Genomic DNA, 25184 nt, shown 5'->3' on the forward strand with positions numbered 1-25184 from the left:
TAACAAGAAGCACAAGCTAGTGCTTCCCTCCAGAAGAGGAGGCAGCCAGTTTTAGCCATGCTCAAGAGGTTCCACGGCCCAGACCACTCCCCTGGACAGCTGTCTGTGGTGCTGTCCGCGGTGCTGACCATGTGGGCAAAAGCCACCTTCAAGCCATTTCTGGGTGTCGGCATCACATTTGGGGTGGATTGGGTCCAGGGAGGTGATCAGCAGCACCAGATGGGTAAAGTCTCCTGCTTACATCACTAGATCCCCGACACCTTCACACACCCTGTTCTCTCGGTCTCCCTCCCTCTACCTCACCTCCTTTACTTTTGCCTTTGCTTAACCCTTACTCAAGGCCCCTGGGTGGCGCAAACTGTTTGTGCTCAACTACTAACCTCCAGGTTGGTGGTTTGAACCCACCCATCAGCGCTGTGGATCTGTTTCTGAAAAGATCACAGCAAAGAAAACCCTATGGAGCAATTCTACTCTGTAACACATGAGTCAGAATTGATTTGATGGCAATGGGTTTGGGTTTTTTTTTCTTTTTTTGCTTAACTCTTCCCCATCCTTCATGTCTCAGATCAAATGTCACTTCTCAAGGAAGCCATTCCTGACCACACACCTCTCTCTGTTAAATGCTCTCATAGCTCCACATCTTTTTCTTCATGGCTTTTACCAAATTATACTTGTATACAGCCATTTGCATGATTATATGGTCATTATGTCTCTTTGCGAAGCTTCACGTGGGAAGGGACCATGTCTATCTGTTCACCACAGTATCCCCAGTCCCCCAGCACTGGACTTGGCACACAGAGGGTACCCAGTGACTACTAGTGGGGGGTGACTCTGTTCTGCTGTTTGGTGGGAGCTTTATATGGCAAGCTTTATATGGGAAGTTGACAACATGCACAGTAAACAGTGAAGGGTTGAGAAACAAGGACATGAAAAAAATTTTTAAATGAGTTGTTCTGGGCCATGAGAGAAGACTCAGTGGGCACAGAACTGCTCATTAAGGCTCAAAGGTGTCATTAAGAAGACGAGGCAGAGGTCTTGCAGGGCAGAACTGAGACCATTCAGGAAATATGTAATGCTAGAAAGGGGAGAGTACTCATGGGGTGGTGCAAATGGTGAAGCACTCAAATACTAGCCAAAAAAGGTTGGCAGTTGGAACCCACCCAGAAGCACCTTGGAAGACAGGCCTGGTGATCAGCGTCCAAAAAGGTCACAGCCTTGAAAACCCTATGGAGCAGTTCTACTCTGCACACGTGGAGTCGCCGTGAGTTGGAATAGACTTGATGGCAACTAACCAACAACAGAATGAGAAGACACCGGTAATGAACAACAGAGACAAGGTTCCTGCTTCCATGGCACTTTCATTCCACTGGTGGTAAACAAATAATTACCGGGATGATTACTGATGAGAAAATTATAGAACAGGCTCATGTAAGAACTTTAGCTGGGGTGGTGAGAGGAGGCCTCGCTGAAGAGGTAACACTTGAGCTGGGACCTGAATGATGAGAAGGAGTTGGCTAGATGAAGAGCTGGGGTGGTGGTGGGGGAGGGTGTCTTGGAGAATGGGACAACACGGGCAAAGTTCCAGAGATGGGAACAAGAAGAGTGTCTAAGGATGGAAGAGTGGTACAAGGTCAGAGATGCAGGAAGGCAGGGTCTTAGAATAATAACAGTAATAATAACAACGATGTTGTTGTTAGCTGCCGTCAAGTCAGCCCTCGGTTCATGGGGACGCCATACACAATGGAAAGAAATGCTGCCCAGCCCTACGTCATCCCCACGATCAGTTGCAGATTGGGCTGTTGTGACCCAAAGGGTTTTCACTGGCTGATACTTACACGTGGATCACCAGGAATTTCTTCCCAGTCCGTCTTAGCCTGGACGCTCCACTGAAACCTGTTCAGCATCACAGAGGCACACAAGCCTCCACTGACAGATGGGGGTGATGGTTATGTATTAGGTGATCTGGCCAGGAATCGAACCTGGGTCTCCTGCATGGAAGGTGAGAATTCTACCACTGAGCCACCATGCTGTTGCTGTGTGCTGTCGAGTCAATTCTGACTCATAGCGATCCTATAGGAGAGAGTAGAACTGTCCCATAGGGTTTCCTAGGCTGATAATCTTTATGGGAGCAGATTGTGAGGTCTTTTCTTCCACAGAACGGATGGTGGGTTCGAACCAACAACCCTTCCATCAGCAGCCAAGTGCTTAACCATTGCGCTACCAAACCAAAACCAAATCCATTGCTGTCGAGTCAATTCTGACTCATTTGACCCTGTAAGACAGAGTGGATCTGCCTCATAAGGTTTCCAAGGCTGTGATCTTCATGGAAGCAGCCTGCCATATCTTTCTCCCGAGGAGCAGCTGGTGGGTTCGAACCACTGACCTTTTTTTTTTTTTTAATAATTTTTATTGTGCTTTAAGTGAAAGTTTACAAATCAAGTCAGTCTGACCACTGACCTTTTGATTTGCATCCAAGTGCTTTAACCACTATGCCACTGTTAGATTTGGTCCAAGTGAGGCAGGTAAAGTTAAAAGGAGGCAGGTTTCAAACTCACAATCTAGAGGGATTTTCTAACAATTAGGTCTCTTGAAAAATGCAGCCTTGTAGTCCTTTGCTGCTCCAAACCCTTCCAGGGCTTCTGCCCTCCAGCACACAGGATGAAGTACAAGCATCTCAGGCCAAATTCCTCTGTGACCTGAACCCTGCTGACCACTCCAGTCCCTCCACACTCCTCCTAACCCAGCACTTCAGACTCCAGCAAGGCTGAACAGCTTGCAGTCTCTGCCCACCAGGATGTTTCTCGCCTCTGTTCCTTCTGTCTGGACTGCCCTTGCTCCCCTTCACCTAGTCACTTCTTCTCGACTTTAATACTCAGCTTAGGCATCACCACCACCAGGAAACCTCCATCGCACCCTGGCTGGAGTCAGTGACCCTCCTCTGGGCCCCTACACCACCATAGACTTATCTCTATCACCACACACGTCCTGTCATGTCACATGCACTATTGATGAGACTGTGATCTAACTGAAATCAGGGAACTTATTCATCCTTATACTACATAGTCTGGTACTTTACCTGGAGTCCCTGGGTGGCGCAAACAGTTAAGCTCCCAGCTACTCACCAAAAGTCTGGCCACTCGAATTGACTCAATGGCAGCTGGATTTGTGTGTGTGTGTGTGTGTGTTTTAGTACCTTGCCCACTACAAAGTAGGTGCACAATAAATGTTTTCTTACATCTCACGGTGTTTGAGCAGAAGCTGGAAGTCCACAATCGGGATTAGGTGCCTATGGCAGGTGTGGGTCAAATCCAGAATGTACCTACTTCTCTCCCCCTCTTTGGCCCCCACCGTGGTCCAGCCCATCATGGCTCCCATGAGCCAGTGTAGCAGCCTCCACCCCATAGTCTCTTGGCTTCCACCCTCACCTCCTGTCTGAGCTCCCTCCCATAGCAGTCCAAGGGAAACTGTGAACATCTGACTAAAGACTTATCCCTTTCTGTTCAGAACCCTACACAGCATCCCCTTTATTCATCAATGTATACATTTAGCAAGTATGTACTGAATGAACACCTGTATGTGCTAGGCTCTGTTCTAGATGCTAGGGTTACAACAGTGAACAAAAGTTGATTTTAAAAATATCCCTGCCCTCATGGAGCTGACATTGTAGTGGGGACAATCAGGCAATAAAATAAATAAGTTGACTATATAGAGTATATTACCAGAATAAATAAAACCTGATGCCGTTGAGTTGATCCCAACTCATAGCAACCCCGTACGACAGAGTGGAACTGCCTCATAGAGTTTCCAAGGAGCAGGTGGTGGATTCAAACAGCCAGTCATTTGGTTAGCAGCTGTAGCTTGCCATAGCTCTCAACTACTAGGCCACCTGAGCTCCACAGTGTATATTAGAAAGTTAAAAGTGTAATGGAGAAAAAATGAAGCACAAAAGGGAGACAAGGAGTTTATGGGGAGTTGCAGTTTAAATCTAGAGTCCCTACAAGGTCTCCATGCATGATGTGGCTCCTGTCACCTCCTCTGTCCTTGTCTCCTCCTGCGTTTCCCCTCGCTGGCTCTGTTCCAGCCATACTGGCCTCCTCGTTGTTCCTCAAACATTTCAAGCATATGCTCACCTCTGGGCCTTTGCACCTGCTGTTCCCTCTACCTGTAACTCTCTTCCTCCAAATAGCCATAGGACCCATCCCTCACTTCCTTCAGGTCTCTGCTCCAACGTCACCTCTTGCTGCCTGACCAGCCAACCTGAAATAGTTCTTCCATCTCCCTTATTTCCTTAGGTTTCCTTAGAGAACTTCTCACCACCTGACACACTATACATTTATCCATATACTTATTTATTACTCCCTACTCCCATGCCCTAGCATGTCAGTTCCATGAGGACAAGGGTTTCTGTCTGTTTCATTCACTGTTATATCTCTGGCACCCAGAATAGTCCCTGGCACATATTAGGTGCTCAATAAATATTTGTTGGATAAATGAGCGAATGAATAGAGATGCCCTCTCTGGGAATTCTTGTTGCTTAGGTAAGAGGCAGCGCAGTGGTTAAGCAGTTGGCTGCTAACCCAAAAGTCAGCAGTTCAAATCCACCAGCCAATTCTTGGAAACCCTATGAGGCAGTTCTACTCTGTCCTATAGGGTCACTATGAGTTAGAATCCTATAGGGTCGCTGTGAGTTGGAATTGCCTTGATGGCAATGGGTTTAGTTTGGTTTGGTTAGGTAAGAGGAGGAAAGACTGCAGAGTGGGGTGGTGTTTAGGGTTGTTCACAAGCACTTGGCCACTCCTCAACATCCAGGTCATGGTAGGACTGCACTCCTCGCCCTCTTTGAGGTTAGACATGGCCAAGTGACTTGCTTTGACCAATGGAATTTGAGCAAAAGTAACATGCGTCACGTGCTGGGTAAAGCTTCAGGAGCCAGTGGGTGATTTGCTGTGCCTCCCTTTTCATGGCATGATGGAGCCTCCATCATACTGGGTTCCTGAGTAGCTACCATGGACAGAGCCCTCTTCTCCCTCCCTCCCCCCAGCCAATGATGGGGACACAGTGCAAGGGAGAAATAAACCAGGACTGTGTTAAATCATTGGGATTTGAGGTTGTTCCTTACTGCAGTGTAAGTCAGCCTCTCTTGACTGATACAGAGAAGCTGGGGCCTTTTCCCCAGAACACCATCAAGAAAGGACTCTGAGCGTTGGTTCTTCATGAGAACGTCCTCAAAGAGCCCAGCCTTTTGCTGATAGTAGCTCGGATCTTCTCCCACTTTTCCCACAAGAAAAAGGACCTTCCCAAAAATAGAACATCGCTTCCCCACCCTTTTCTCTCCCTCCTCATCCTTAAGGGGGAGGGGATGGGCAAGGACATAACTAATGTACAACATGCAGGTAACTCACTTCAGGCCCCACAATGATGGTAGCTGCTGGCAACGGGGCTGACAGCTCTTAGTCTGGTTCTGGATTTATGATCCCCAAGTGGGGAGCCATTCTGCAAAGGCTCCCATCCGACAGGGATGGTTTATGACAGGGAGTTGGCCAAAGGTATTAGTGGCAGCAGCTTCCTCCCCCCTCCTTTTCAGAGATGGTCTGTAACCACAAGAATACTAAGCTAGTTCTCTGGATTCGGGAGGGTGAAGCCAGAGGTGAGAAGGGCCAGAGGGACTGCGCTCACCCCCACCATGCCTCTGAGGTCCTTTATAATGCTAAACACCAGCACCCAATCTTCTGCCTCATGGACTTTGGGGATTCACACTACTTGAATTCCTGAACTCCTCAACTTTCCCATATTGGCGCTCTACATTTTCCTACAACTCCTCCTTACCGAGTACCCACTCTGTGCCTAATTACTCCATTTGTTCTTCCTAATTCTTTTTTTGTTTGTGTGTGAGGTTATTGATTTAGACACTTGACAAATGTTTATTCCGGGCCTATTACGTCCTTGACCACAATGGTGAACAAAACAATTCCTCCTTACTGAACACCTACTATGCGCCCAGCCATTTGTTTCCATTTGAAGGTGGGATCCATGAATCCTTATGAAGGTGTGATTGTTGATTTAGCCACTTGACAAATATTTATTATAGACCTACTATGCATCAAAAAAAAATTTTTTTTTTTTTACTATGCATCAGGCCTTAGGGTTCAGTGATGAGCAAAACACACATGTCCTCATGGGTTGTGTAGTCTAATGGAGACTTTCAATTCTCCTTGACTAAAGAGGAAAAATGAGTTTAGAGAGATTAAGTAATTTCCCCCAAGGTCTCACAGCTAGCCAATTGCAAGGCCAGAATTCAAACTCACACATGTTTGACTCAAAGTCTTATCACTAACTGAGCACCTATTATGTCAGGCACCGAGCTGGGGGGTTCCAAATATATACATGCTTAGTATAAAGGAGACACCCAATAGTTTTGTTGAATATATAAAATGGATGGAAGGATAGATGGATGGATGGATAGATGAATGAACAGAAGGATGGATGCATGGAAGGATAGATGGAGAGACAGATGATGGATAACAGATGGAGGAAAGATCAATGGATGAAGATAAAAGGATGAAAAGATGGATGGATGGATGGATGGATGGATGGATGGATGGATGGATGGATGGATGGATGGATGGATGGATGGATGGATGGATGGATGGATGGATGGATGGAGAGACAGATGGTAGAATGGAATATGAGTGTAAAGATGGGTAGATGGGTATAAAGATGGATGAATGAATGGGGAGCTGGATGGTAAATCTCCATTACCCACAACAGTACTGTGACGTAGGGATTATCACTCCCATTTTATAGATCATTCTCAAGTCCCAGTGCTTTGGAGTCTTACTCCACAAGGTCCTTTTGGCAATGCTTGGTGAGACTGATGGGTGAGGTGGGAATCAGGTACAGAGGAACCATTAGCTTTCAGCAGGTGATTTCATGGAAGCATTGAATCAAAGTGCTATTAGCTACAGATATACCAGAGTGGTGACCAGGTCTGTGTGTGCATGCGTGCACACATATCGCACACAGACACTTAGGCCAAAAACTAGTACACACAAGGCAGGTATACATACATTCACAGACACACACTTGCATACACATACACACAAAGACATACATGTCCACACTTATATGCATACCAAAAACACCTATACACACGTATGCACATGTTTGCACAGAAACACATCCACACACGAAATCATTGTTAATCACTATGCACACATTTCCCAGATATACACCATATACTTGTGTTCACACACACCTGCACATAAGACATGCACACAGAGACTCACACTCCTCAGATGGTGGGCAGAGGGGAATCTGGCTTCTGATGTCAAGGAGACATCATCTCTTCCCCCCCTTAGAAGGCAAAATAAGGTTGTCTCATACTCACACCAATTCAGGGACACACTTACTCAGACTCACTCTCATACGAACACATGCAACCACAATACACACAAACCCATAGATACACACTCAGGTACACCCACGCCCAGACAAGCTCACTCAGGGACACACCCTCACTCATTCTGGGACACACCTTCACACACAGGAAGACACACTGGGGCCCCCATGATGGCAATGCACAAACACTTTCTCTTCCCATCCCGTGCTTGCAACCCCTTCATACAAATCCAGAAATACACACACACAGATAGACACACCAGGACATGCCCAAACACCCTCACTCTGTGTGAGAGACAACACACAGACACCACCTCACAAGTTGACTTCAAGTCTGAAAATGTGGACCAAAAGCCCTTACCTGTGCCAAGTCCAATACCACCTACACACAGGGGCTGGACAAATTCTGGGCATAGTGGATGGCGCTCCTCACACCAACACTTGCTTGCAGCCCTTGGGAGCAAAGCCTTTCTTTCCTTCCAGCCAGGGGAGGGACTGAAGTGGTGTGATGCCCATCAGGTGTTAAAAGGGCGCTGGCAAAGTTGGGCAAACCCCAGGCAGCTGAGAGAAAGCCTCATCCATCCCAGACCCTGGTAGTGGGTGGGGTTCTGAAAACAGACTGATGAGAGGACGGAGCTACCAGAGGGGTGTACCCAGCAGAAGTAGGGCTGGAGGAGGCTGAGGGAAGTTTGCACCGAGAACACCCCCTCCCCTCACCCCACGCCAGGCCCACCATCTTTAACCCAATCGAGCTACCCAGCCCAGGGAAGCTCTGTGGCCAGGGAAGCAGGGGATGAAGGTGATAGAGGGGATGGGGGGGAGTGGAATCTTGGAGCTTCCGGAGGCAGCGTCAGCCCCTGCCCCAGTCTGAGACCCGTGTGCCTTCCAGGGAGGGAGAGTTATGGGATAAATCTTCAGCACGTGGTGGGGCAGGGAATGAGTAGAGAAATGCCGGCGGGGTGGGGGGTGGGGGTCGTGCAGGGGAGAGAAAACGAGAGACAGACAAAAACGGACACCAAGTCAGAGACAACAGCGCAACAGAGACAGAGACGGGACAGAAATAGAGATACAGAGAAGCAAAACAGAAAAAATAAAGAGACGAAACTCTCCAGCGAGAGACACCAACAGGCAGAGACCCTAAAGGTAGAGACACTCAGAGACCCCGAGACGCCCTCGATCAGAGGCGGATCCCTCCCAGCCCCTGGTATCTCACACTCCCACTCCGCCCCACTCAGCTCGGACTCGGCTCAGTTCCGCAGCCCCTGCCGCCTCCTCTCTGGACTGGAGCAAGGCCAGTACGCTGTTGCCGCTCCGACACTGCTTAATATTAATAATAGCAATAATAATAACGATAACTACTAAGCGGCGCGGAGGCGTCTGCAGGTCCCGGGCTCCCTCCGCCCCAGTCCAGCCTGGAGCCCCGGGAGGGCGCCCCCGTCCGAGGCGCGCGGGGAAGTTGAGGCAGGGCGGGGGCCGGGGGCTGCGGCGGCGGCGGCGGCGGCGGCGGCGGCAGCGCGGGCACCACGCCCCCCGGGAGCGCCCCCTGCGCGGCGGCCACTCACGATTTTCTCGGAGGCGCCGGCCCGGGACACCGTGCCGTTGAGCCCTACGAGCGAGGGCAGCGTCTGCGACATCCAGTTGGTGACCATGGCCATGGTGCTCAGCACGGCCCCGATCTTGAGCAGCGGCACCGACATCGCGCCCCCGCCTCATGCCCCGCGGCCGCCCGCCGCGAGTCCCTCCTCCGGCCCGCCGCCTGGCGCTCGGTCCCTTGCCACCGAGCCGCCCGGGGCTCGAGCGCGAGTCCGGGGCCGGGCCGGCGGGGACGCGGCTGCGGCTCGGCGCTGGCGGGCTCGGCTTATAAAGCGCCGCTCGGCCCCCGCCCCCACCCGCGCCGGGCACTTCCAGCCGCCGTGACGTCACGGCTCCGGCCCGGGGCCCGCGGGGGGCGGCGGGGCGCCCCGACCGCCCGGCCCCCGTCCCCGCCAGGGACCGCCCCCCAGGGCGGGGGACCCCGGGCGGCCGTCACCCCCCTGCTGCCCCGCCGCGGCACTCCCGGCCCCGCCCCCCGGCGGCGTTCCGGGGCCACCCCGAAGCGCAGCCCCTCAGCACCCCGCAGCTCGGCCTGCGTTTAAAGGGGCAGCCGCCCCACTCCGAACCCCAAAACGGGCAGGGGACCGGGGTCGCAAGTCCCCAGCCCCTGCTGTTAGAAAAACCAGATCCGCGCTCTCCCACCCGGGAACGGGCATCTCCCGGCTGGAGGCTTGACCCTGTGCGTCTAAGCGAATCCGGCAGCCGGGGGTCTCCTTTCCTTGGGGAAAGGGCTTCCCCGGTGCCAGGACCACTCTGGGGACCCCTGGGTCGTTGAGGAACGAGGAAAGCCCAGGGTGGTGTGGTGCGGAGCCAACAAACGCGATTCTTTGGGTGTAGATGAGGAATGGGGGTCACTTCGGCAGCGGAGGCTTTCCCATTACACCAGGGGCAGCGCGGTAACTAGAGCGGCGGAGGCGGGAACGGCCTTTTGCATAGAGTCCCAGGTTGGTCTCCACTCACAATTTGAACTTGGGGTGGGATGGGGAACTTCCACTTCGAACCCTCCTCCAGGGACCGGCATCGGCCCCGCCCCTTCGTGGGAGGATGTGCAGTGCTCCCCGCCCCCGGCCCCCAGCGCCAGCCGGTGGCGGGGGCGGTGGAGTGCAGGAGGAGCGCAGGGCAGCTTTTAATTTCCTCTATTTCCCTGCACTCACGCCCCCTCCTGGCGTCCCCGCATCACCTCGCGCCACCGCCGCCACCATCGCCCTTAGTCCGCGGCGGCCACCGTCTGGAGGCGGTGATGACTCAGGGCTTTCCCGGTCGCAGAGGGCTAGCCTCGGGTGAAGCGCTGATTGTTGGAGGGGCTTCTGTAAACTTCTTTTTTTTCTGAGCGCAACAACAGGTGCTACCCCTGTGTGATCTCTCTCTCCAGCGATGACTGCCCCCCTCTGCCTCACTTTCCTCATCTGCAAAATGAATGATGAGGACCCGTGTGCTTCATACTGTAAAGGGCTCCAGTGTTCTACAATCTCCTAGGCCCTGTGAACATCAAACAAAAATGCCTGCCTTCCTGGAGCTGGACATTGTATTGGGCGAAACAGACAAGAAACAGGAAAAAATGCAGAGGGGAAGGGGAATATGGACTCGGGGGCGGGGCGGGGGGAGAGTTAACTTTAAACAGGCTGGTTGGGGAAGGGGGCATTTCAGCAAAGATGTGGAGAAGGTGAAGGAGGGAGTCATTCGGATATCTGGAAGAAGAGTTCCAGGCAGGGGGAACAGCAAGTGCAAAGACCCTGGAGCAGGAGCGTGAGTGATGTGTTCAAACAGGAAGGAGGCCAGTGTGGCCAGAGCAGAGTGAGCCAAGGGAGGAGATAATGCTTGTAAAGCACTTTGTGGGGTGGCTGGGACATAGTAAGTGTTTTATAAATAGTGTTGTTGTTAGGTGCCTAGAGTTGGTTCTGACTCACAGTGACCCTATGTACACTAGAACAAAATTCTGCCTGTCCTGCACCATCCTCACAATCGTTGCTATGTTTGAGCCCATTGCTGCAGCCACTGTGTCCATCCATTTCATTAAGGTTTTTCCTCGTTTTGCTACTTTACCAAGCATGATGTCCTTCTCCAGGGACTGGTCCCTCCTGATAACATGTCCAAAGTAAGTGAGATGAAATAGAACAGCAGGGCTGATTGCCTCCATGAACAACTGCCTTCTTTGCCATGAGACCAGAAGAACTGGACAGTGCCTGGCTACCATTACTGAACATTTTGATCAAAGATTCTACAGAAGAATCCTGATCAAAAGTGGGGGGGATGCAGAACAGAATTACAAATTCCCATGGAATCCAGACTTTTCTGGAGTCATTGAGGCTGGATGATCTCCCAAAATCATTGCCCTGAGAAAATTTTTAAACCTTAAAGTAAAATACCCCCTAAAGTCTTCTTTAAACCAAACAACAGTTTAGCTCGATTAGTAAAAAATGTTTGCCTTGAGCATTGAGCTCTTTTAGAGTTATCTATATGGGATCAAATCGACAACAGAAACTTGAAAGATTAGATAGGCAGTTCAGAGAGCAGTGAGTTTATTTCAATGAAGGAGTAACAACTCAGAAAAGGAGGGAGAGAATGGCTGTATAATTTGAAGAATGCAGTTCACGTAACTGAATTGTACATGTAGAAATTGTTGAATTGGTGTATGTTTTGCTGTGTATATTTTAAACAAAAATTTTAAATATTTAAATTCTATTGATAAAAAAAGCCATTAAAAGAATGAAAAAAACATACTTTAATACTTACGTCCAACAAGAATTCATATCCTGAAGATAGAGAAATAGGTAGGTAGGTGGATAGATATGTGTGGATATACATGTATATGTGTTCACTCACACATACGACATTACTACAAATCAATAAGAAAAAAAAGTGGACAAAAGACTTGAACAGGCACTTCCCAAAAGGGTTCCAAATAATAAATATATAAAAAGGTGCTCAACAAAGGGAGTAAGATGTATGTAAACCTACATGTGACAGACTGATTGGAATGGTAAATGTTCACTTGAAGCTTAATAAAAATTAATTTTAAAAAAAAAGGTGCTCAACATCATCAACAATCATCAGGAAACGCAAATTAAATCCACAATGTGATACCACTACATACCAATCAAAAGGTCTAAAATGGAAAAGAAAGATAACACCAAGTGTTGGTGAGGACATGGAGTAACTGGAATGTTCATACATTGCTGGTGGAAGGGTAAATTGGTACCATCCTTTGGAAGACTGTTAGAAATATCCTCTAAAGCACAACATATGCCTCACCAATGACCATTCTATGGGCAAAATATTGAACAATGCAGGAAGCATCAAAAAAAGATGGCAGGAATACACACAGTCACTGTACCAAAAAGAATTGGTCAACGTTCAGCCATTTCAGGAGATAGCATATGATCAAGAACCGATGGTAGTGAAGGAAGAAGTCCAAGCTGTATTGAAGGCATTGGCAAAAAACAAGACTCCAGGAATTGATAGAATGGCAATTGAGATGTTTCAACAAATTGATGCAATGCTGAAGTACTCACTCATCTATGCCAAGAAATTCGGAAGGTAGCTACCTTGCCAAACAACTGGAAGAGATCCATATTTGTCCCCATTCCAAAGAAAGGTGATCCAACAAAATGCAGAAATTATCAAACAGTATCAGTAATATCACTCACAAGTAAAATTTTGCTGAAGATGATTTTAAAAATGGTTACAGCAGTACATCGACGGGAACTGCCAGAAATTCAAGCCGGATTCAAAAGAGAATGTGGAACAAGGGATATCATTGCTGATGTCAGATGGATCTTGGCAGAAAGTAGAGAATACCAGAAAGATGTTCACGTGTGTTTTATTGACCAAGCATTCAACTGTGTGGTTTATAACAAATTACTGATAACATCGCGAAGAACGAGAATTACAGAACACTTAATTGTGCTCATGAGGAACCTGTACATAGACCAAGAGGCAGTCATTCGAATAGAACAAGGGGATACCAAGTGGTTTAAAATCAGGAAAAGTGGGCATCAGGATTGTATCCTTTCACCATACTTATTGCATCTGTTTGCTGAGCAAATAATCCGCGAAACTGGACTATATGAAGAAGAACACAATATCAGGATTGGAGGAAGACTCATTAACAATTGGCGATATGCAGATGACACAACCTTGCTTGCTGAAAGTGAAGAGGACTTGAAGCACTCACTGATGAGGGTCATAGACTACAGCTTTAAGTATGGATTACACCTCAACATAAAGAAAACAAAAATGCTCACAACTGGACCAATAAGCAACATCATGACAAATGAAGATTAAAGTTGTCATTTTACTTGGATCCACAATCAGTGCCCATGGAAGCAGCAGTCAAGAAATCAAACAATGCAAATTGAGCAAATCTGCTGCAAAAGACCTCTTTAAAGTGTTAAAAAGCAAAGATGCCACTTTGAGGACGAAGGTGCACCTGACGCAAGCCATGGTATTTTCAATCGCTTCATATGCATGTGAAAGCTGGACAATGGATAAGGAAGACTGAAGAAGAATTGAGGCATTTGATTTTTGGTGTTGGTGAAGAATACTGAATATACCATAAACTGCCAGAAGAAAGAACCAATTTGTCTTAGAAGAAGTACAGTGAGAATGCTCATTAGAAGCAAGGATGGTGAAACGTCATCTCTCGTACTTTGGACATGTTATCGGGAGGGACCAGTTCCTGGAGAAGGACATCATGCTTGGTAAAGTAGAGGGTCATCAACAAAGAGAAAGACCCTCAACAAGATGGACTGATACAGTGACTGCAACAATGGGCTCAAATATAGCAACGATCATGGGCAGTGTTTCATTCTGTTGTACAAAGGATAGCTGTGAGTTAGAACCAACTCAATGGCACCTAACAACATGACCCAACAGTTCCACTGCTAGGTATATACCTGACAGAAACGTGAACAGACATTCATTAAAAGACGTATGTCAGAGTGCACTGTTGGTATCAGCCACAAACTTAACCCAACCTAACGCCCCCAAACAGTAAAATGAATATACTGTGAAACACTATAAAGCAGAGAAAACAAGCAATAATATGGAGGGGTTTCACAAGCATAATGTTGAGTAAAAGAAGCCACGTGCCAAAAACTACATACTTAGTCATTTGATTAAGTTAAAAAGCAGGCCTAACCAATCCATGGTGAGAGAAGTCAGCTTAGTGGTTACTCTTGGGGGATTGGGTAGCAACTAGATGCGGCATGAGGGGGCTTCTGGACTCTTTCAAAGTTCTGCTTCTTGATCATTTCATGACAGTGTGTCAAACTACACCCTTATGACTTGTGCATTTCTCTGTAGATGTTGCACACCAAACATTAATTGTAAATATATAAAACATTAATTGCATTTCTGTTTGATTTGCAGCAGGTGAAAATGATACATCTTTCCAATAAGCTAGAAACCACAAGCCAAGCAAAACTAAGAGCCTTTTCCAACAAGTCAACTGCCCTCTGTCAAACTGGATCATCTCCCCCATTTGGTATTTCGCTCACACGTACACAAGACATGTATTTGTGTTCGTGCACGTACTGTCAACAATGGTGTTAGTCATCTAGCCTGCTCCTCGTTTTAGTTTTCCTTGGTTACAGCAAGTTTTTGAAAATGTTGTTGAAAAATGTATCCCCCTTTCCTCCCTGGAAGCCTGTTAGCTCTGTGACTCTCCTGGCATCTCCATTTTCCCACTTGGCTCAGAATACCAGGAGAAGGGTGAAAAGGAGTCAGTAGCCCTTGTTGAGGACCTCAGACACCAGACAATGAGAGGTGCACCCTCCACCCCCATAAATGTTAGTCCTGCTTTGCCTCTGGCTGCCAGCAACTTGCCTCAGGCCTGGTCAGCTCCTGAAATAATTCTGTCTTTGCATTTTTAGTCTCTCCATTCCAGTCTGTCCTCCACATTATAGCCACAGGGACTGTCCCACACTCAAATCCAACCATATTTCTTTTATGCCTTAAAACCTTCTGCATAGCATCTGGGGTCTCAAAAGCCTGTGAGTGGCCATCTAGGATGCACCACTGGTCTCACCTCTTCGGGAGGAAGGGAGATTGAAGAAAACTAAAGACACAAGGGAATGATTAATCCAAAGGACTAATGGTCCACATCTACCACGGCCTCCACCAGACTGAGTTCAGTACAACTAGATGGTGCCTGGCTATCACCACTGACTACTATGACAGGGATCACAATAGAGGGTCCCCAGACAGAGCTGCAGAAAAATGTAGAACAAAATTCTAACTCAAAAAGAAAGACCAGACTTGCTGGCCTGACAGAGACTAGAGAAACCCTGAGAGTATGGCCCCCGGACACTCTCTCAACTTAGTAATGAAGTCACCCCTGAGGTTCACCCTTCAGCCAAAGACTGAACAGGCCCATAAAACAAAACAAGACTAAAGGGGTGCATTAGCCCATGCGCAAGGACTAGAAGGCAGGAGAGGACAGGAAAGCTGGTAATAGGGAACCCAAGGTTGAGAAGGGAGAGTGTTGACATGTCGTGAGGTTCTTAACCAGTGTCATAAAACAATATGTGTACTGTTTAATGAGAACCTAATTTGTTCCGTAAACCTTCAACTAAAGTACAATAAAAAATAATAATAATTAAAAAAAAAAACTTCTATATAAAACATACACACCCCCTTCTGTGGCTCCCTATTGCCAGCTCAGTAAATTCTAAAATCCTTAAAATGGCTTTCAAGGCCTTTACAGTTAGGTTATAACCTATCTTTTCAAGTTCATCTCCTATCTCACCTCCCCAGGTGGACCAACCACACTCCAACCTAGCCCCTGTCTCCTTTCAGGTCTTGTTAGCTTGACCAATGACCTTCTTCTGCACGGAATGTCCACTCCCAAATCTTCACTCACTCATGCTTCAAGACCAACTCAAATGCCACCTCCTCTAGGAAGCCTGATTGATGCTTGACATTTTTTTTTATTATTATTGTGTGCCTGCTACACGTCTCCGTGACAAATTTCCTGGACTTGACCATGAAGGCCGCTCCACTGTAGGGCTGTATCACGTCTCCACACCCCCAGTGTCCTTCACATAGAAATTACCAGATAAACCAAGAATAGAACGAACGTGGCTCATCATTCGCTTGCCATGTATTTTTCTTAGGAATAACAGTGATTCTCTTGGGACCTAAAAGGTGAGGAGCTATTGGCCATTTCATTCAATGGCCTCAACTGACTTTGCCTTTTGGTTTCTTTCTTCTCATGTTGTAACACCCTGTTTTCTCATCTGCCAAGTAGGGGTTAGATGTTAGTTACCATGATTGTTAGAACTGTACGTAAAGTACGAGTCAGCAGGCACTGAGATCCTACTGGGGTTCCCGGGGCTAACATGGACAAGCTTTTGCATACAGACTTTATGAAATCTATTCTGACTACTCTCTGTGCATTTCTGGTTTCTCCTTGGTTTGTGGCTGAGTTCTGGATGGATGTAGTTGTGAGATAGATTGGGCCTCCACCCTGGGGGTGAAGACATGTCGATGTTCCCACACAGAAGTTCCCTAAGAGTGGGAATAAAGTCTCAGGCTCCTGTCATAGCCCCCTTCTCCCCAGCGCAGCTAGGCTCAACTTCACCAGAGAAGTTAAGTCATCGACCGACCCTTTGGGAACGTGAACTTTCACCTAGCCTTTGGTGTCTAGGAGAAAGCTTGAAACACAGAAGGCTCTCAATAAATGCCTTCTAGATGAATATACGGAGTTCCAGGGTGGTGCAAATAGCTAACACACTCTGTTGCTGACAGAAAGGTTGGAGGTTGAAGTCCAGCCAGAAGCACTTCAGAAGAAAGGCTTGGAAATCTACTTCTGAAAAACCAACGACTGAAAACCGTATGGAGCACAGTTCTACTCTGACATACATGGGGTCATCACGAGTCGGAATTGACAGCAACTGGTTTGGATGAATACATGAATTCATGAGTAAGAGAAAACACCGAGTCACTTCCTCCCAGGCACTTACACTGAACTCTGGGGACACAGTCATTGCCCATACCCAGCCGATGGGCTCATGTGAAATCTACACACTCCCATATGGTGGGCATACATGGACACAGAGTCGCTGTGCATGCACGCACACACAAGTAGTAAACGCATACAGACATGATTCTGATATACACGTTACTGTGCTCAGCGTGGCCGATGCCATCTACATGCTCCCTAAACACACACACACACACACACACACACACACACACACACACACACACACCCACACACCATGGGCACTACAGACACATGCAGAGGCAGGCTGTCCATGCGTGGGCCCCGCATACTCACTCATGGTCCCTCCACACACAGCTGGGACCAGGGTATCAAGTGAGGCACACAATTTGGGGGGGGGGCAAAAAATTCAGTCCTCAAGACAAATAATATTTTAAGGCAATATTTTTAAAAATCAAAATTAATGCAAAAATCCACCATATTGCATATAAAACAAACCTGTTGCCATCAAGTCAAACCTGACTCATAACAACCCTATAGGACAGAGTAGAACTGCCCCATAGGGTTTCCAAGGAGCAGCTGGTGGATTCGAACTGCTCACCTTTTGGTTAGTAGCCGTAGTTCTTAATCACTGTAGCACCAGGGAAACATAATTAATGTCGCTGAATTTTATACATAAAAATGGTTGACATGGTATATATGTTTGACATGTTATATTTTACCACAATAAAGGGGCAGTGGTGGCCCAGTGGTAGAATTCTCACTTTCCATGTGGGAGACCTAGGTTCCACTCTTGGCCAATGCACTTCGAGCACAGCCACCACTTGTCTGTCAGTGGGGGCTTGCGTGTTGCTGCAATGCTGAACAGGCTTCAGCAGAGCATCTAGACTAAGACTAGGAAGAAAGGCCTGGCAATCTACTTCTGAAAATCAACCAGTGACAACCCTTTGGATCACGATGACCTGATCCCATTGTACATGGAGACACCATGAGTCGGGGGCTGACTCAACAGCAGCTAACAACCACACACATGCGTGAGCACACACACTCACACAAATCTGTGATAAACAAATTATCAAAATTTTAAGTAAATATAGGATTCAGCCATGTACTGTATTTGAATTACGGTGTTGGCAAAGCATATTGAATATACACTATGCACTGCCAGAAGAACGAGCAAATCTGTCTTGGAAGAAGTACAGCCAGAGAGTGTGTTATCAGGAGGGACCAATCCCTGGAGAAGGATATCATGCTTGGTAAAGTAGCATGTCAGCGAAAAAGAGAAAGACCATCAAAGGGGTGGATTGACACAGGGACTGCAACAATGGGCTCAAGCACAGCAACGATGGTGAGGATGGCGCAGGTCTGGGCAGTGTTTTGTTCTTTTGTGCATAGGGTCGCTATGAGTTGGAATCGACTCGACAACACCTACTAACAACAACAATCATGTACTTGCATGACTCATCCCACTTACTTCACCCTAGTCCTAATCCTTGTCTGTCTTTACAATTTTGACATTTTATTCATTTTTTTTGGCACACATTTTGATTCATATTAAGCTAAAACGTTTATGTTGGTTACTGAGTTTTTTTAGTGTCCCCTTCAATTTTTCACCTGAGGTGAGTGCCTCACTCGCCTCACCTGGTCCAGGCCCTGACACACCACCTGCACACCATTTAGGCACGCATACTCTTTTTTTTTTTTTTTTTTTACTCGCACACCAACACACACAGTCCCTGCACAAACCTCATTCCAACACTAGGTGTCGCTCCAGCACCCTGATCTTAGGCCCAGCCCCAACCTTGCTCTTCTCTAGGAAGAAAATGTCCAATTCACTTATTCCCTGGGAGCCCTTCGGGTTTCCTTTTACTTCCTCCAACTGGGACATTTACATTTTCTAAAGGAGTCCGGGGTAACAGAGTCTTAATCCCGGTCTGCTATGAGTCAGAATCTACTCCTCGGCAACAGGTAGTGGTGCCCTACGATGATGGAAGGAGCCATGGTGGTGCCGTGGTTAAAGCCCTGGGGTGCTAACTGAAAGGTCGGCGGTTCCAAACCACCAACTGCTCTGTGTCAGAAAGATGTGGCCGTCTGGTTCTGTAAAGATTTACGGCCTTGGAAACCCTATGTGACAGTTCTACCCTGTCCTATATAGGGTGGCTATGAGTTGGAGTTGACTCAACAGCAATGGGTTTTTTTTTTGGCTTTGGATAAGGGTGGGATTTCAGGCACAGGTGAGGAAAATGGGCTTTCCTGAGGCTTCCAATCCAGGAGTGGTGGTGGACTCAGAATAGATATGTGGCGAGGCTTGTTCAAGGTAAGACTTGTTCCCCTGACCTCCAGGCACAAGACTGCGGCATTTGGAGAAAGAAAGAGATGTTGGGCAGACTACAACTCTGTGTGTGTGTGTGTGTGTGTGTGTGTGTGTGTGTGTGTGTATTGGGTGAGAGGGAGCCTATCCATTCATTTCCACCACCTGCCTGTCAGTGTGTCATACTGTGGTAGCTTTCGTGTTACTAAGATGCTAGAAGCTATGCCACTGGCATTTCAAATACCAGCAGGGTCACCAATGGTGGACAGATTTCAGCAGATCTTCCACATTAAGACAGACTAGGAAAAAAGGTCTGATGATCTACTTCTGAAAATTGGGCAATGAAAACTTTGTGGATCACAACAGAGTATTGTCTGATATAGTGCTGGAAGATGAGCCCTGAGATTTGAAGTCACTCAAAACACACAGTGGTCGCAACAATGGACTCAAGCATACCAGTGATTGCGAAGATGGTACAGGACCAGGCAATGTTTCATTCTGTTCTACTTGGGTCACCGTGAGTCAGATTCAGCTTGACAGCAACTAACCATTCATTTATTCAACAAATATTTGTTAAGCACCTACTGTGTGCCAGGCTCTGTTCTAGGCACTGGGGACACAACAAAGACCTCTGGAGGAGAGACAATGAACGAATAAGCAAATCATGGAGAGATAATGGCAAGTACTATGGAGAAAAATAACACAGGATAAGAGCTCAGAGAGTGGCTGTGGGAGGAGGTAATATGTGAGATGGTTGGTCAGGACAGGCCTCTCTGAGACAGTGGTGTTTGAGCAGAGACCTGAAGGAGGGGAGAGACAGCCACATAGCTAGCTGGGGGAACATAGCTAGCAGAAGGAATCGCAAGTGCAAAGCCCCTGAGGCATGGAATCCCAACTGAACTACTCCTCCCCCTCATCCTATGGGAACCCAAGGAAGGAGGTGGCCCCAAACCCTAGATCTCAGGGAGAACTTCCTAGTGGAGAGGGCATCTTCCCCCACAGGGAAGATGGTGGGGCTTTGAGCTGTCAAGCACTCTGGTTACTCCCAGGTCACTCATGGGCCAGATTTCAGAACACCTGGGACAGATCCTGGGTGGCTGGCTGGCTGGCTGGATGGCTGGATGTATGACACCTCTGACAAGTCGTCTTAGAGTCAAATCCAAACTCTGCTTCACAGCCCACACATTCCCATGTGGTCTGGCCACTCCTGGCTTCCCTGCTTTCACCTCTCCCCACCCTCCTCCTCCCTCATTCCTCTCCAGCCCCACCAGCCTCCTTCCTCACTGCTCCTGAAACACACCAAGTTCAGTCCCACCTCAGGGCGTTCGCCTATGCTGTTCCGTCTGCCTGTAGTGCTCTTCCCCCGGATATCCACAAGGCTCCTTCCTTCACCTCCTTCAGGTGTCACCTCAAATACTGCCTCCTTAGAGACATCTTCTGATCAGGACGGTATCGTCGGTCTTTAATCCCCTTTAGCCTATTCACTATCGTTCATGCCTCTTACTATATTATATATTTCTTTGGTTATTGTTTGTATCCCTTGCCAGAAGGTCAGCTTCAGGAGGGCAGAAATTTTGACCACTTGACTGTATCCCCAGAGCTTAATAATATCTGGTGATTGAATGACTCCTAGGAGGGGCCCCTGGTGGAGCTCAGGGCCCGTCAGGGGCCGAGGAGGGGGCTCTGGGAAGTGGTGGAGGGGGCGAAGTGGGGAACAGAGCACTCTGTGTCAACCTCACTCCAGACTCCTCTCTCCCCTGGGATGCCAAGCCGGATTGGCAAGCGTGGGGGCTGAGACAGTTATACCCGCAGTAGCCGCCTGGTGGCACTGCAGCCCTTTGCATGACCCCTCCAGCCCCGCCCCAACAGATTACCTCAGTTTAGCTCCACCCCGACCCACTGTCCAGCCCCGCCTTCGCTGGCCCCCGTCTAGCCCCGCCTCCATCAATCCCCAGTTTAGCTCCCCCACGCCCAAACAACTCCCTTCCAGCCCTGTGGTCAGTTCCTACAGACTCCCCAATAGCACCTCTCAAAGCAAACTCTCCTGCTCCCCCAGCCAATCTCGCAGGGGAAGGGAAATCTAGAGTTCACCCTGGAAGCAACTGCTCCCAGTCGCTGGCAGGGGTGCGGGAGAACCCCCACTTGGTGTTTTCAAGGATCCTTCTTGGAAATCAACTTGGTTCCTGGTTTTTTTCCAGCAGTCTCTTTTGTGTGTGTGTATTTGGGTCTCTCGTTTCTTTGTCTCATCCATCTCTCTTTGCTTCTCCTTGGCTCACATTGTGAGTTGAGAACCTACTGTGTGCCAGCCTGATGCTAGGCACTTAGCACACCCCCGCCCCACCCAGTGCAGGAGGGAGGAGACCCCACAATCTCTCCCAGTGGCCTGACAACCCTTCCCTCCAAACCTCATCCCTCCCAATTTCCCCTCGGTGCAAGAGCCCATTCCTTTCATCCCTTGATCAGAAAAGGGAAGGTGCCAGGACTGTTTTTCCTGAGTGTCTACCTGCAAGCCCCTCCTAGAGGCATCTACACAGGCACTGTCCACATCCATGACCAATGAGTCGATATTGACTCATGGTGACCCCATGTGTTTCAGAGTAGAACTGTGCTCCATAAGGTTTTCAGGGCCTGATTTTTCGGAAGCAGGTCACCCGGCATTTCTTCCAAGGTGCGTCTGGGGGCATTTGACCTGAGTGAATTATCCGTTTGCACCACCCATGGAGGTAGACGGGGATGATTTAACAAAAGGGTAAGCATGTGGGCTCAGGAGCCAGAATGCCTCGGTTCAATCCTAGCTCTGCCACTCCCAAGCTATCTGAGCTTGAGCGAGTGACTAAACTTGTCTGTGCCTCAGTTTCTTCATCTGTAAAATAAGGGTAACAGTACCACCCATTGAAGAGTGCTGGGAGGATTAAATAAATGCCTTAATTCATGCTGTATGCTTGAAACAGTGCCCTGCATGCACATAGTAAGCACTCAACAAATTTTATTATTTTTGATCACAGCTTCCCTCTGATCTACAGATCTGAAAAATTGAAGGTGCTCCCACCCCCAAGATGGAGGAGGCAAGACAAGATTTCCCAACAGTTGAAGAAAACTTGGGCCACCTCCACATTTTGCAAGCCCCTCACGGGGATGGGGTAACAATGCAAGGGAGACTTGTTTCTGTGACAGCATGAAGGGGGGGTGCCAGGCAGCAACCTGAGTGACTACACACACACACACACACACACACACACACACACACACCCGGCCATGCACATATTTGCATACACAGCCCCTATTCTTCACACCCCCTTTCAGAATGATTTACTCAAAGGCACAGTGTGACACACAGTCACCTCAAAGCTGGCACAGAGCCACACACCTGGTCACATACATTTGTACAACATCCAAGCAGATGGACACAATCGCCTCATACACAGTCCTTTACACAGAGCTACAGCTGCCGAAATACCCCCAGAGTCACACAGCCAATCACACACAGACACACAACTCCTGTCGCAGGCTCACAAGTCTCGCACTGTCACACACAGGCACTCGCTCACGTACAAACACCCTCACCTGATCACACCCCAACTCACGTACCGCGGACAAACACCCTCAAAGCCTCACACACAAACTCCCCTCAGTCACACCCAGCCACGGACACAAAGCCACACACGCTTTCCCAGTACCTGCACCCCCTCACACACGGTCCCTGTCAGTCACTCACACGTGAGTCCCGCCCCCTTCCCCACACTGGGGGTGTGGGCCGCGGTGGGGGCCCCAGAACCAGATACCTCCTGCCATGATGGGGGGAGTGAAGGCCTCCTGAAGTTTCACCCCCAGCTCTGTCCCCTCCCCACCTCCAAGCTCCAGCGAGATGGCGGGGTGTGGGCTCCGGGTCACTGAGAGGTTAAGAACCCCGGAAGCTGTGGTCAGGCTGCCCCCCAAACCATCCCAGTTTCAGGTCGGATTTGAAGCCCCTGCTGTCACCTCCCTCAAGCCGAGGTGGCCGTCCCCAGCCCTCCTCCGCTGCGACCCCCGCCCCTCTCATGCGGTGCATCGAGGGGCTCGTGGCGCCCTAAATCCACCTTTCCAGGAACCCTCTGAGCCCCACTCCCTTCCAAGAACCCCCAGAGCCCGCACCTGCCCGCCGGGCCCCTACCTGTCCGGCAAGGCCTGGGCACAGCAGCAGCAGCAGCGGCAGCAGCAGCAGCAGCGGGACCGTGAACCGCCACATGACGCGCCCCCGGCCCGCGCCCGGGCCCCCTGCCCGTCCTAGTGGCGCCTCGGCGCGGGGACCGCGACCATGCGCGACCCCGCCCGCCCGGCCAGGGCGACCCTCCGCCACCGCCTCCCCCGCCTCTCCGGCGGCCGGGATTCCGCCCCACCCCGCCCCCTTTCTCTCCGTCTTTGTTGCGGGCTCCACCCCCCGGCCCCGCCCCCAGCGCGTCTTCAGGCTCCAACCTAGCGGGGTCTGCGGGCTGGGAAGGGGGGCCCTGGGATTGATCCGACAAGATCCGACAGTCCCCTAGGACATTATGGGGGCGGGTCACGAAGCTGGGGGAGGGGGTGCCCGTTACGGGTTTGTAAATTTCACCCTCTCCGGACGTTTCCCCGGTTAAAGACGCTGTTGAGGGGATCAATGGCTTGGGGGGGGGTGGTGGGTGGGTAGGAGGAAGTCCTGGAAGCAAAGGAGAGAAATTGAGGGATCCTCTCCTTAAAAAACTCAAGAACCAACAGGGAAACTGAGGCACAGCCTGCGAAATTTGGAAGTTAAGGGGAGGGGTCACTACCAGGACGGGGGTGGGGGGGCTGGGACACAGATAGAGACAGGGAGAGGGGGGCCGATAGGCAGACTAAAAGCCAAGGAGGAGGTGGAGGACGGTCAGCTGGGTGGGCCTGGCCCCCAAAGCAGGCATCTTACTCTCTCCTGGCACCCATTCCAGCCTAAAAGTCTCCCCTCCCCTGCCACACCTGGGGCAATCTCTTGCTCCTGTTTCAATGGTCCAAGAAGAAAGACCAGATCCCCAGAGAATCAAATATTAACCCAGCCTCTGTGGAACTATTCACATATGAAGGACATCCTGGTCCTACTTGCTGTTGAGGAGCTAGCTCCTGCCATTCCATCAGCCTCCCTGCTCGCCTGCTTTCCCCACAGCCCCTCAATGACGTCTTTGGAGCAGTAAGTCTGGTTGTTGAGAAATGTGGGCACAATCCATGGGAGGAACAGGAGGATTCATGCTTTTCTGGCCCTACCGTGTGCCAGGCAGATAACGCACGTTATTGATGGTTTTGTCAGAACAAGGAGGAAGGGCTTGGTGTCCAACAGACTTGTGTTCAACCCTGGTTCTGTTACTTCTTCTTCACAAGATCTTAGGCAAAGTGTTTTCCCTCTTTTAGGAGACTTGTTCCCTGATAGAGTTGTTGGGAGACTGCTGTCACTCATGCAAACAGAGTACCTGGGAGTCTCTGGGTGGTAAAAATGGCTAACACATGCGACTGCTAACCAAAAGGTTGGAGGTTTGAATCCACCCAGAGGAGCCTCAGAAGAAAGCCCTAGCAATCTACGTCCAAAAAAATCAGCTACTGAAAACCCTATGGAGCGCAGTTCTGCTCTGACAAACGTGGACTTACCATGAGTTGGAATCAACTCAATAGCAACTGGTAACTGGTAGCCTTACCCCAACGGAGTATGGAGTCGAGGCCAAGGGCCATGGGATGTGGGACAGGAAGCAGAATCTCATCCATTCTTTTACCTCCTCTCCCCAAATGGGACATGGTCCTTTGCTGACTCCTCAGGCCAAGCCTGGAGTAGAAGTGGAGTAGAAGAAGGATGTTGGTTGGAGGGACCCACAAGCTCTTGACCAAGAGTGTCCAGCAGAATGTTGAATTGGGTTGCGGTCAGCAATAGGATGGGGGAGGGAGTGGGAGGATCCTGCTTGTCCATTT

General features: G+C 49.2%; 1 protein-coding gene across 2 annotated transcripts in view; it reads right to left on the reverse strand.

The window, feature by feature from the left end:
- OLFM2 (olfactomedin 2) overlaps positions 1–23596 on the reverse strand; it is a 64639-nt gene extending 41043 nt beyond the window's left edge. The window contains exon 1 of one of the 2 annotated variants that reach the window (XM_049876812.1): positions 23398–23596. In XM_049876812.1, coding sequence (XP_049732769.1) covers positions 23398–23472 — 75 coding nt within the window. In that variant the 5' untranslated portion in view covers positions 23473–23596. Of the gene's footprint in view, positions 1–8960; positions 9217–23397 lie in introns of those variants that run through there. The other variant, XM_049876811.1, reaches the window with a different exon arrangement.
- Between the last annotated feature and the right edge of the window lie 1588 nt (positions 23597–25184).

The sequence above is a fragment of the Elephas maximus genome, chromosome 3 (assembly GCF_024166365.1).
Source record: "Elephas maximus indicus isolate mEleMax1 chromosome 3, mEleMax1 primary haplotype, whole genome shotgun sequence".
Taxonomy (NCBI): domain Eukaryota; kingdom Metazoa; phylum Chordata; class Mammalia; order Proboscidea; family Elephantidae; genus Elephas; species Elephas maximus.